The 13,496-nt window shown below is 37.5% G+C and overlaps 1 protein-coding gene across 5 annotated transcripts in view; it reads left to right on the top strand.

Annotated features, from left to right (window-relative positions):
• TOPBP1 (DNA topoisomerase II binding protein 1) overlaps positions 1-13,496 on the top strand; it is a 77,421-nt gene that overhangs the window by 21,537 nt on the left and 42,388 nt on the right. For all 5 annotated transcript variants that reach the window (XM_053599587.1, XM_053599588.1, XM_053599589.1 and 2 more), the window contains 7 exons: positions 11-177; positions 2,676-2,839; positions 2,978-3,228; positions 5,550-5,881; positions 6,746-6,918; positions 10,597-10,808; positions 12,341-12,627. In XM_053599587.1, the coding sequence (XP_053455562.1) occupies positions 11-177; positions 2,676-2,839; positions 2,978-3,228; positions 5,550-5,881; positions 6,746-6,918; positions 10,597-10,808; positions 12,341-12,627 (1,586 nt within the window). The remainder of the gene's footprint in view (positions 1-10; positions 178-2,675; positions 2,840-2,977; positions 3,229-5,549; positions 5,882-6,745; positions 6,919-10,596; positions 10,809-12,340; positions 12,628-13,496) is intronic.

Below are 13,496 nucleotides of genomic sequence, written 5' to 3'. Positions count from 1 at the left end.
TTTAATGTAGGTCGTACTCTCACAGATGTCAGCCATATTTCTAACATAAATGCAAGTTGCATAAGTGAATCAATATGTAATTCGGTTAATAGCAAATTGGAGCCTACACCTGAAAATCTAGAAAATCTGGACATCAGTGCATTCCAAGCACCTGAAGATTTATTAGATGGTTGTCGGGTATGTCTTTATTATGTAATAAATGCAGTAAGTGGTAATATACGTTTGCACTCCCCAGCCTGACTTTGAAGACCCTTCAGAGTTGGGCTTGTGTCCTTACTGGCATAAACTCTCCACTCCAGCTAAACACACACACTCACCAGATCATGTCTGTCTTTTAGCTGTGAGTGTCCTGTTGCCTGAGAGGTACCTTCATCTGTTATCCTTCATACTTCATTTTCTGAACTTATGCAAATACATTAATCTTTCCATCTACTGTATTTTGAGAGTACTTTCTGATCCACTTCATTTGATTTTTGCTTTTGCATATCATTTATGGTTTACAAGGTATTAGACACTGTGCTAATCATTTTTATGTTATAATCTCATTAAATTCTCACAAATAATTCTAAAATGGTTATTATCTTGAGGCTAAGACTTAGAGTTTTAAAATTCTTTTTCAGTATTGCACAGACATTAAGTGGCAAGATATTCACTCCAGAGTCTGTATTCCTAACCATTAGAGCCACTGCTTTGTTTGGTATCTCTTGCATTACTTAATTTTTTAGTATCTTAATAGCTTTTCTATGTTTCTTGATGAAACATCATATGCTTTACTTTTTTAGATCTCAAAGATCTGAATACTTAAGATACTCCCATTTGTAGGACTACTGGGCTATGCATTAATTCTCACAGAGTAGCAAAAATTTAACCCTATTTTATTGTTATGAAGGGAAATCAGGCAAAGCAGCTTAGCATTTTATGCTTCTAAAACTTAACCAACATATTGGCAAAACAGAAAGTTTTGTGTAATCCTTATCCTGGATGACCTAATTTTATATATAACAATTAGTTTTTACGTAGAGGAAGTATGTAATTCTTTTTTGTTAAAATATATTCTAGTAATGGAAGTGATTTAGTTTGGGATATAAGTGCAGTTTGGAACAGATTGTCATTCTTCAATTTTTTAAAGGCACATTATCTAAAATAAAGGTGAAAAAGGTATTTATATGGACTACATTAGTTTAAATATATACATTTTGGTAGTCAAAAATAAATTGAAATGAATTATTGCATACATGTTATCTTCAAAGTATCATGCTTAGTTCTTTGACTTTGTTTTTTTGTTTAATTAACTGTGAAAAAGATAATTCAATTTATGGGCGCTTAAGCAACTTGTTCATGGTTATGTGGTTAATCATTGACAGCTGAAAACAAGGATTTAAACCTATGTTTTAAAAATTCAGGTAGTGAACTACAGCTTCTTCTTTTTTTATTTTTTTTGGAGACAGAGTCTCACTCTGTCACCCTGGAGTTGAGTGATGTGACATCATAACTCACAGCAACCTCAAACTCTTGGGCTGAAACGATTCTCTTGCCTCAGCCTCCCAAGTAGCTGGGACTATAGGGAGCCTGCCACAATGCCCGACTTTTTTTTTTTTTTAAAGAGACTGGGTCTTACTCAAGCTGGTCTTGAACTCCTGAGCTCAGGCATCTCAGCCTCCCAGAGGGCTAGGTTTACAGGCATGAGCCACCGCACCCAGCTTGCTTATGTCTATAACTACTTTAAAATATACTAGTTAAGACCATCAAAATTTAAAATGTTACCTGTACGTTAGGGCCAGGTGCAATGACTCACAACTGTAATCCTAGCACTCTGGGATGCCAAAGCTGGTGGACTGTCTGAGCTTACAGGTTTGAGACCAGCCTGCACCAGAGTGAGACCTCGTCTCTAAAAAATAGCTGGGTGTTGTGGCAAGCGCCTATAGTCCCAGCGGGAGTCCCACTGGGAGGCTGACGCAAGAGAATCGCTTGAGCCCAAGAGTCTGAGGTTGCTGTGAGCTATGACACCATCGCATTCTACCAGGGGTGACAAAGTGAGACTCTCTCTCAAAATAAATTAAGAAATAAAAAGTTACCTGTATTTTAGAAATTGCTATGCACTAATATTCATAAGATGTTGGATTTTGGCTTCTATTTCATTTATAATATCAAAATACTTGTCAGGTATCCACTGTGGAAAATAATGCTATGTATGAGATTATAAATAAATGATTTATAAAAATAGAAGTTTCAGAATTGTTGAAAAGTTGGAAGTTTCAGAGTATATTTCTTTTTTATTTTTTGAGACAGAGTCCCACTATGTCACCCTCTGTAGAGTTCTGTGCTGTCACAGCTACCTCAAACTCTTGGGCTTAAGCGATTCTCTTGCCTCAGCCTCCCAAGTAGCTGGGACTGCAGGTGCCCGCCACAACACCTGGCTATTTTTTTTGTTGCAGTTGTCGTCGTTTAGCAGCTCGGGCTGGGTTTGAACCCTCCTGCCTTGGTGTACATCTCCAGTGCCCTAACCACTGAGCTATGGGCGCTGAGCCTGTATTTCTTTATATATCTTAAAATGTATACAAGTCTTATTTACACACAATGAACTTAGATAAATATTTTTAATAAATTTGTTTTATTGAGAGAAATAAAGTATCTTAAATATATTAATCTAAAGTAATTATTTTCTTTCTTTGCAGATATATCTTTGTGGTTTTAGTGGCAGAAAGCTTGATAAACTGAGAAGGCTGATTAATAGTGGAGGTGGAGTTCGTTTTAATCAACTTAATGAAGATGTAACTCATGTTATTGTGGGAGATTATGATGATGAATTGAAGCCGTTTTGGAATAAATCAGCCCACAGGTTTTGTCCATTTTTACTTCAAAGCAATTACTACTATTTTTTCTTAAAATTGCGTATCTGTGCAAATCTGAGAACTGCATGGCAAGTGGGATGATGGTTTTTATAGCTTAAACTAATACACATGTATTATTTTTCTAGGCCTCATGTAGTGGGAGCAACGTGGTTGCTAGAGTGTTTTAGTAAAGGTTTTATGCTTCCTGAAGAACCATATATCCACGCTAGTTACCAGTCAGTGGAAATTCCAGTTTCAGATCAACCTGAAAGTAAAGTAGCGGTTTTAAAAAGGAAGAACAACAGCTTCTCTAAGAAAGACTTTGCTCCTGATGAAAAGCACGAGCAAGCTGATGAAGACCTGCTCTCTCAGTATGTGAATAACAGCTCCACAGTAGGTAAGAAATAATTTATTAGTATTTGCAATTAGTAAGAGTATTTTAGTAGCCTAATGTAGACATACATGATTTCTGCCAGGCTCTCTGGATTTTAAGTTAACCTTTTTCTTTCCTTAAACTTCTGTTTATAACTTTTTTCTGAGATTTTCTGAGCAGGCAAGCCTCTCGGGCCCTGAACTCTTGATTCCCCTCTCTCCTTTATTCAGCTAACTGGCTCCATTTTGACCTATCACATGTACAGGCCTTGTTTGGTTTGCGTGTAAGTTTGTAATAGTATGAGTGTTTGATTTAAACCTTATGACGGATGCCTCTTACAGGATTTTTGGAGTCTTTAACGTATACAGCACGTAGTGGAAGTATCACCTCAGCATGTAGTCTTAAAGTGTAGTGAGGCAAATTGCCAGTGAAGAGTTATAAACAGTATTTCTTCTCTAATATATTATGAAATATTTAATATATTCAAAAATATATAAAGAATAATATGTGTAACAATGTACTACTATCTAGCTATAAAAAATAGAATGTTATCACTATGGCAAAACCCTCCTGTGAATCCCTCTCCTATTTTCTTTGTATCTGTTAGATATATAGTATATAAAATATGTATATATCTGTTAACAATATACACTTTGTTTCACTTTGTGTATATTTTAACTTACGTAAATGATGTATGTATTTTTTGCTACCATCTGTCCCCACCATGAAAGATTATCTTCTAATCCTAGCAGCTGGTTGAAAATATACTACATGACACTGTGAATATTTATCAGTTTATCTTTTTTCTCATGAATAGACATTTTTCTTAGGTTCCTCTTTTGCCATTACAAACAGCACCACTGAGATTATTCTTTTTTCTTTTTTTCCTGAGACCAAGTCTCACTTTGTCACACTTGGTAGGGTACTATGGCATCATAGCTCACAGCAGCCTTAAACTCTTGGGCTCAAGTGATTCTCCTGCATCAGCTTCCTGAGGAGCTCGGACTATAGGCACCCACCACAATGCCCAGCTATTTTTAGAGATGAGGTCTCCCTCTGGCTCAGGCTGGTCTTGAACCTGTGAGGTCAGGCAGTCCACCCGTCTCGGCCTCCCAGAGTGCTGGGATTACAGGCATGAGTGTCTGTCCTGAGATTATTCAGCATAGAAACTAAGTAGAGGGCGGTGCCTGTGGCTCAGTCGGTAGGGCGCTGGCCCCATATACCGAGGGTGTCGGGTTCAAACCCGGCCCCGGCCAAACTGCAACCAAAAAATAGCCGGGCATTGTGGCGGGCGCCTATAGTCCCAGCTGCTCGGGAGGCTGAGGCAAGAGAATCACTTAAGCCCAGGAGTTGGAGGTTGCTGTGAGCTGTGTGAGGCCACAGCACTCTACGGAGGGCCATAAAGTGAGACTCTGTCTCTACCAAAAAAAAAAAAAAGAAACTAAGTAGAAATAGAAATCAGCATAGAAACTAAGTAGTTCTAATTTTATTTCATTTCATTTTTATTAAATCATAGCTGGGTACATTAATGCAATCATGGGGTACAATGTGCTGGTTGTATATACAATTTGAGATATTTTCATCAAGTAGCTCTAATTTTAATATAATACATTTTAGGAATTTCAAAATAGAAGTAATTAGAATTCTCTTATTGGGCAGCACCTGTGGCTCATTGGGTAGGGCGCCAGCTTCTTATACCAAGGGTAGTGGGTTTGAACCCGGCCCCAGCCAAACTGTAACAAAAAAATAACCAGGTGTTGTGGCGGGCACCTGTAGTCCCAGCTACCCCGGAGGCTGAGAAAAGAGAATCACCTAAGCCCAAGAGCTGGAGGTTGCTGTGAGTTGTGTGATGCCATGGCACTCTACTGTGGGCGATAAAGTGAGACTGTCTCTTAAAAAAGAATTCTCTTTTGCATTTACAATTATTTCATGCTAAGGGTCTGACAGTTATAGCACTTAGGCCTGTTAATTCTCTTTTTTTCTTATTGATTTTTTTTTTTAATTTCTATTGTGAATTATCTAAACCAGTTTTAAAACTACAACAGCCCTTTTGGAGCTTCACAATTTTCAGCTTATTCAGGTTTGTACTATACCAAGGATACTTAGAACTAACATGATTGCTCTTGTCCTTCCAAATGGAGGATGGTAATTCTGATAATACTCTCTTGGTAGATCAGAAGATGGGTGGATTTACCTCTCTTTTTCATTAGGTGCGTTTAAGCCTTGGTTTTGTAAGTATAGTCAAAATTCTCATAATCCATGTTACATGTTATCCTTGCTAAGAAATAAACTTTTTAACTATAAGATAAACTATCTGTTAGAAAACATTTCTTTTTCTCTTTCAGTTGAAGCTGAGAAGTCTGAAGCTGAGAAGTCTGAAGTTGGGGTCTTTAATGATTCTACTCACATTTCTTTACAAGAAGAAAACCAGTCTTCTGTCAGTCACTGTCTCCCTGACGTTTCTACAATGACGGAAGAAGGCTTATTTAGCCAAAAGAGTTTCCTAGTTTTGGGTTTTAGTAATGAAAATGAATCTAATGTTAGAAGCATCATAAAAGAACATGCTGGGAAAATCATATCCCTTCAGAGCAAATCTGTTGCTGATTATACTGTGGTTCCCCTGCTGGGGTGCGAAGTAAAAGCAACCGTGGGAGAAGTTGTTACAAACACATGGCTGGTACGAAAACACTGTAGCAGTTCAAATGTAGTATTGAAGGATGTCTGAATTCCAGGAGGGTTAATGTTTTTTTTTTTGTAGACAGTTCAGTTTAGGTAAATTGGTATTTAGATTTGAGCACTGTCTCGATTTTGCTTTCAGGAAGGAAAATTCTAAGATATGAAAATGTATAAGTTTCTTGGTCCTCTTCCTGAGAGGTTACTATTTCCCAGGGCTCACAGCAGCAACATTCATTCTTAGGAGTTTATTCCAAGTCATCTCATGCCATTTGTCTTTCCAATTTTTTAAATTCTCAAGAGTTAAGAGAAAAAAAATATAAACTAACTCACTGGAAGAAGTGAAATTTAAAGCAATGTTCAATAATTCCAATGATAAATATTATAGATTTTAATATTCTAATGTAATGAGTTGGTGTATATATATTTCTTTCAATATCATAATTTGAAATACATTAAGAATGAGCATACACGTAAGTTCGTATTAAAGTAAAATTTCGGCTTGGCGCCTGTAGCACAGTGGTTATGGTGCCAGCCACATACACCCAGGCTGGCGGGTTCAAACCCGGCCCGGGCCAACTAAACAACAGTGACAACTGCAACAAAAAAAGTAGCCAGGCATTGTGGTGGGTGCCAGTAGTCACAGCTACTTGGGAGGCTGAGGCAAGAGAATCACTTGAGCCCGAGAATTTGAGGTTGCTGTAAGCTGTGACGCCACGGCACTCTACCCAGGGCGACATAGTGAAACTCTGTCTCAAAAAAAAAGTAAAATTTCTCTTCATTGAAACAAAGATTGTTCTGTAACTTAACCATTGTTAACTGGTAGTTTATTTCAGGTTGGTTTTATTGTTTCTCTTGTTTTAAAAAGGTTACTTGTATAGACTATCAGACTTTAATGGATCCAAAGTCAAATCCTGTCTTCACACCAATCTCAGTAATGACAGGAATGACTCCTTTAGAAGATTGTGTTATTTCCTTCAGCCAGTGTGCTGGAGCAGAAAAAGAGTCTTTGACATTCTTAGCAAATCTCCTTGGAGCAAGGTATGTAATATTTTTGTTGTATGTACTGTTCTTGGTATACCTTTTTATTTGTTTCAATTTACTAGAAAGCATTCAAATTAGAATATATGGTTGCCCTGTCTTTTATTATATTTATGGGTGGTGTGTAGTATATCTTTGTGATGGCTCAAGGTGGCAGAGGGGAAGGTGCTACTAGATAGATGCCTGACAGACTACAGTCATTGATGTTTTATTGGATAAGCTACCAGGAAAGGGAATACTTATTAATTAATTTATTTTATTTCCTTTTTTGAGACAGAGTCTTGCGTTGTTGCCCTTGGTAAAATGCCATGGCGTCACAGCTCAGAGCAACCTCTGACTCTTGGGTTTAAGCAATTCTCTTGCTTCAGCCTCCCAAGAAGCTAGGAGTACAGGCACCACCACAATGCCTGGCTATTTTTTTTTTTTTTTTTTTGTGCAGTTTTTGGCCGGGGCTGGGTTTGAACCTGCCACCTCCGGCATATGGGGTTGGCCCCCTACTCTTTTGAGCCACAGGTGCCACCCTGCCTGGCTATTTTTAGAGATGAGGTCTTGCTCTGGCTCAGGCTGGTCTCCAACTTGTAAACTCAGGCAGTCCACCTGCCTAGGGCCTCCCAGAGTGCTAGGATTATAGGCATGAGTCACCACGCTCAGCCTGAAAGGGAATATTTAACGCTAATACCTGGGCCATTATTGAATAGTATTTAAGCATTATATGCTTCTGTGTGCTTATGGATGATTGTAATCTTAAAATACCATTTCCCACTAAAAGAACCTGAAGCTTTAAGAAATGGTTAATTCTAGATCTGGGGGAGAAAATATACTGGTAAGTCTGGGATGTTTTGTCAGACCAGATATCAAGGACATTATCAAAGACTGCTGAGGAGGGTTGGTTGTGCCAAAAGTATCTCCACTGGCTCAAAACAGGAAAACTTAAGTATCCATTACTGCACTGTATCCAAACGCATCAAACTCTGCTTAAATCAGGACTTCACAGTGATACCAATCAAAGGTAATTGATCACCTATGCAAGATACTAGGGAATCAACCCATTATTTTCCCTGGCAAAGGGAAAAGATGAGGTCCTTATCTTGTGTTTCCTATACAGTTTGCATCAAGGTAACATAATAGCGTGTAAGGCAGTTTTCCTTTATTCCAACAAATAAGAAATGATAGGATTGTATCTCCTAATGAATAAAAAAATCTAGGCATGTACATCAATAGTTAATCTCACAGTAAAGAATAAGACATTAATATACCTCCTAATGAAGAATACACCACCACTCTTAAGTAGTCTTGCTGAAATAATCAAAGCTCAATCTGATAATGCATCTCAATCCAGCTACCAATTTGTAGGAAATATAGACAGGAGAGTAAATGTTAAACTAGGTATGGTAGTGCAATCAGCAAAATCCAGATAACTGGTGTTATGTAGATAACAAATACGTATTAAGGGGGTGGAGACAGAAAGGGGGGCCTATAAATTAAAAGACAAACAGAAAACTAAATATAATCTTTAAGGATTTGTTAGGTGATTAAAGGATAAAGAAGTGATTACCATAAATGTCTATCTAGTGTAGTGGTTCTCAACCTTCGTAATACCGCGACCCTTTCATACAATTCCTCATGTTGTGGTGACCCCCATCCATAAAATTATTTTTATACACCTGTATTTGTATGGGGTGTATGTCATGGTTTTAGGTGACCCCTGTGAAAGGGGCGTTCAACCCCCAAAGCGGTCGCAACCCACAGGTGGAGAACCGCTGATCTAGTAGCTACTATTAAGAGGGGAGGAAAGGGGGATTGTATGGCATGTTGGAGAGATTCTGGGGTGGGAGGGAGATTCTGTCTACTAACATGGGTGGTAGATATAATTCATTAAGCTGCGTATTTCACTTTTTGCTGTGTTTTATATTTGAATTATATTAAACAAGGATTTTTTTTAACTGTAGTTATGGAAAATAATAACAGACATGACAGTAGACTCTGTTGGATACAGCTAAAGCAGTGCTAAAAGAAAATTCAGTAAAGTGCCTATCAGAAAATTAATATGTGGAAATCAGTGTCCTTCATATGTATAAATAAGTTGTTAGTTAAAAGAGCTAATTGGAAACAAAGGAAGTTTAATTTGAAACTTTGAAGAACTACAGAAAACTTGTAAAATGCTGTTGAGGGAAACAAAATAAGATTTGAACAGTAGAAAGGATCTATATATTCTTGGAAAAGAAGACTATTAACTATAAAGAAGTTTCATTTGAGGCCGGGCATGGTAGCTCATGCCTGTAATCCTAGCTCTCTGGGAGGCCAAGGTGGGGTGGATTGTCTGAGCTCACGGGTTCGAGACCAGTCTGAGCAAGAGCGTACCCGGTCTCTAAAAATAGCCGGGCGTTGGGGCAGACACCTGTAGTCCTGGTTACTTGGGAGGCTGTGGCAAGAGAATCACTTGAGCCCAAGAGTGGAGGTGGATGTGAGCTATGACACCATGGCACTCTACCGAGGGTCACAAAGTAAGACTGTGTCTCAAAAAAAAGTTTCCTTTGTTAATGTATAAATTTAACATGATTCAAATAAAAATACCAACAAAAATCTTTTAGGAGGCGTACTAAGCAAATTTATTTTTAAAATTGTATGAAACTATTAGTAAACATGAAAATTTTGAAATAAGATAAGTGGGAATAGCCTTAACAGGTAGTAAAATAGATTTTGTGAAACTTCACTAAATAACAGCATGGTTATGCAGGGTGTCCATAATGTTCACGGGCAATTTAAAATAGTTGTCTGTATGTAGCAGAGAGTTTAATGAACAGCAAGTGTAGCTAGCAATAGGCCCAAATACGAAGAGGAATTTAGTTTATTATAAAAGTGACATTTCAGGTTGTTGAAAAAATAGATGGCTTATTCAATAAATAGGATTTGATAAAATTGCAACTTTATCTCAAACCAAAATAAGTACCAAATGTATCAGTGGGTTAAATGTAAAAAACAAAACTAAGAAAGTACGAAAAGATAGGAGATTAAAAGATTTAAAAATCAGGAACTAGAACATAAAACTAGTAGCAGACCAATTTTTCTCTCCCATATTCCTGTGTGTAATATCCTGTGATCTTGAGTAAGTCACTTAATTTCTCTGTTTTTTCCTACACCTATAAAATATTGATATCTTCAAATATTGAGAAGCTCAAATGAACTTATATGTAAAAATGCTTTGGGAAATTGTAGTATGTTAAAAATATATCTGTTATTTATGCATTTTGCTGCTGTTATTCTATGCTTTTTGGAAGGAAAGGATAAGTTGGGTGGGTGATGACTAATTAAGGAGATAATTTTTCTATCCTCTGAAAGTCTGATTTACCTTTTTTTGATAAGTTTATTATAACAATACATTTTAATCCTAGAATAAGCATTTATAGATTAGCTCAATTTGGGTAGAATAAACCAACGTTTTTTTTTTTTTTTGGCAGTTTTTGGCTGGGGCTGGGTTTGAACCTGCCACCTCCAGCATATGGGGTCGGTGCCCACCTCCTATGAGCCACAGGCGCCACCTGAATAAACCAACTTTTAACCAGTGTATATTTTCTTATACTTCCGTGAACTCTAAAATGTTGTGTTAGAAACTTTGGTCAAAGTTCGCTGTCTAATCGTGTATGTGACCATTTGCTTTTCTTTAAATATAAATTTCAGTGTTCAAGAATTCTTCGTTCGAAAAGTCAATGCCAAAAAAGGGATGTTTGCTAGTACACATCTTGTATTGAAAGAGCCATGTGGTTCTAAATATGAAGCTTCAAAGAAGTGGAATTTACCTGCAGTCACTATAGCTTGGCTCTTGGAGACTGCTAAAATGGGAAAGAAAGCAGATGAAAGCCAATTTCTGATTGAAAATTCACCTAAAAAAGGTTAATAATTTCATTTTGTTCTTATATATATATTTTTACAACTTGATGGTTTCTGGAATATAAATGTGCCAAAACTTTTTAGGAAAGGTCATTGATTTCTGCTTTTCATGTTGGGTGCAGTAAGCCACTGTTGGGCCTTTGTTATTGAATGATAAAGTACATGTGTGTTCATAGCAAAAATGTTTAATTTGAATCTATACTATTAAGTGTAGGCATTCTTTGAAAGCTAGTTAAATGTAAAAAATGAAAGCTAGAGAATAAAAGAAGAATAGCAGGCACATTCTAGGGTCTCAGTGTTTGAAGTCTAAATGCATGAGGTGAAATCCTGTTTACTGTTGATTACTTCTATGGCTCACACGAATGCACCATGTAATTAGTGTTCTCTCTCCCTGTTATCTTTGGGCTTTTGCATTTTTAGTCTAGACCACCTCATACTTGCTGCTCTTCCTCCTTATCTTTCCATTCTCAGGTAAGATGTCATTTTCCCTGACCAGCCATCCTGGACTCACCAAGTATCACCTTTATATGCTGTAACATTTTAAGCTCCAGAAATCAGGGAACATGTGTGTTTGTGAATTGTATATCTCTAGTCTCCAGCACTGGGTCCAGCATGGAGTAACAATCTAATAAATCTTTTTGTTAAATGTTGAAAAAAGATAGAAGGAGAGGTGACAGAACACAGCAGCTTCTTGTAAAATGATGACATCTCTGGGCAAACTTCAGAGATAAATCAGCAATTCAGAATCACTTCTAAGAGCCATTACATTTTTGGCCAGATAGGCTGGAAATTTTATGACAGAGACAAAAGTCATGTTTACTTCATATTAAAATTCCACTAAGGAATTTCCAAAAACTTGACTGTAGTTAACTCTGAGTACATGTAATTGCAATTTTCTTTTTACTCTGCCATTGTCTAGGGTGACATTCACTGACACAATTTTTGGCAAATAGGTTTATTGAGACCATTTTAAAGTGTTAAAATGTGCAACAGGAGTCTGTTTTTATTTTTGTTTATTTATTTATTTTTTGTAGACAAGAATCTTATTGTGTCACCCTGGGTAGAGTGCCATGATGTCATAGCTCACAGCAACCTCAAATTCTTGGGCTCAAGGATCCTCTTGCCTCAGCCTCCTGAATAGCAGGAACTACAGGTTCTCACCACAACACCTGGCTAGTTTTTCTATTTTTATTAGAGATGGGGCCTCATTTAGCTCAGTCTAGTCTTGAACACCTGAGCTCCAGCAATCTACCTGCTTTGGCCTCCCAGCATATTAGGATTACTGGTGTGAGCCTTCACACCCAGCTCTCTATTTTTATTATTTATTTCAGTTAATGTGCTAGTCTAACTCAACTCATCTGTGAATACATCATCTGGTTTGCTTCTTAGAAAGTAGGTATGTAACTTTGTGGTTTACAGAATACCTGAGAATTAACATGAAAACTAACAAGATATAAGACATTGTTCCTTGTGTACAGGGGAAAAAGTGGACATTAGTGGCTCATTTTTGTTTATTTTCATTTTAAATCCCCAGAACAAAGCTTGGAAACTGAAATAGCAAATGGGATAAATTTAAATCCAGATATTCCAGAGAATCCTGATGTACACCTGGAAACTCAGAGAAAAACGGCTGTTACACCGTTAGATATGAACCGCTTTCAGAGTAAAGCTTTTCATGCTGTGGTTTCACAACATGCCAGACAGGTTTCAGCTTCCCCAGCAGTAGGACAGCCACTTCAGAAAGAGCCTTCATTACACCTGGATACACCATCAAAATTTCTGTCCAAGGACAAGCTCTTCAAGCCTTCTTTTGATGTGAAGGTAAGGTTTATAGGAAATGGTCCCAGTGTTAGCAATTTTATGGTTTCTGAAGCTAAAGCACCAAATCTGTCATCTCTAAAGTGTAGTAATAAATTTTTCAGAAGGCGAGGTATGGTGGCCTTAATCCCAACACTTTGTGAGACTGAGGCAGATTGCTTGAGGCCAGGAGTTTGAGATCAGCCTGGGCAACATAGTGAGACCCTGACTCTACAAAAAATTTTTAATTAGCTGTGTGCAGTGGTGCATGCCTGTGGTCCCACCTACTCAGCTACTTGGGAGGCTAAGGCAGGAGGGTCCCTTGAGCACAGGAGTTTGAGGCTGCAGTGAGCCATGATGACCCTGCTGTACTCCAGCCTGGACTATAGAGTGAGATACTGTCTCAAAAAAGAAAATTTCTCAGACATTACTGAGTTCCATATGTGTTGAGTCTCACTATTTACTCAGGGTTAAGGTACAGCTGTAGACATTTATGCTATGAAATCTGGACATCTGGATTCAAGTCCTAGATCTTTTATAAAAGAGGATAATGCTTAGCTCTGAAAACTCATAGATTTATTATAAGGATCAAATGAAATAGTATGATGAAATCATTTTATAAACTATAAAATAAGTACATTGCTACTTACATATTGATTCTAGGAATGCACCAGGGTTTGCTTTGTGAAATGGCTATATTATCACCTTACTTTTAGGATTGCTCTCCTAAGAATTGTAGTATGTCTCCCTTTCAAAAAAATTCATTTGCAAATCAAGGGCTAGTGTAACCTTCCATGAATCTTTGCAAAATTATTGTAGCCATTCAGCTATTGATGTTTTGCTCATAGGGTATAAAAAAGCGACATTTTGGGCTGGGGAAGGTGGCTCGTGCC

This window comes from Nycticebus coucang, chromosome 8, assembly GCF_027406575.1.
Source record: "Nycticebus coucang isolate mNycCou1 chromosome 8, mNycCou1.pri, whole genome shotgun sequence".
NCBI classification, from domain to species: Eukaryota; Metazoa; Chordata; class Mammalia; order Primates; family Lorisidae; genus Nycticebus; species Nycticebus coucang.
This window is presented reverse-complemented; position numbering and strand designations above follow the sequence as displayed.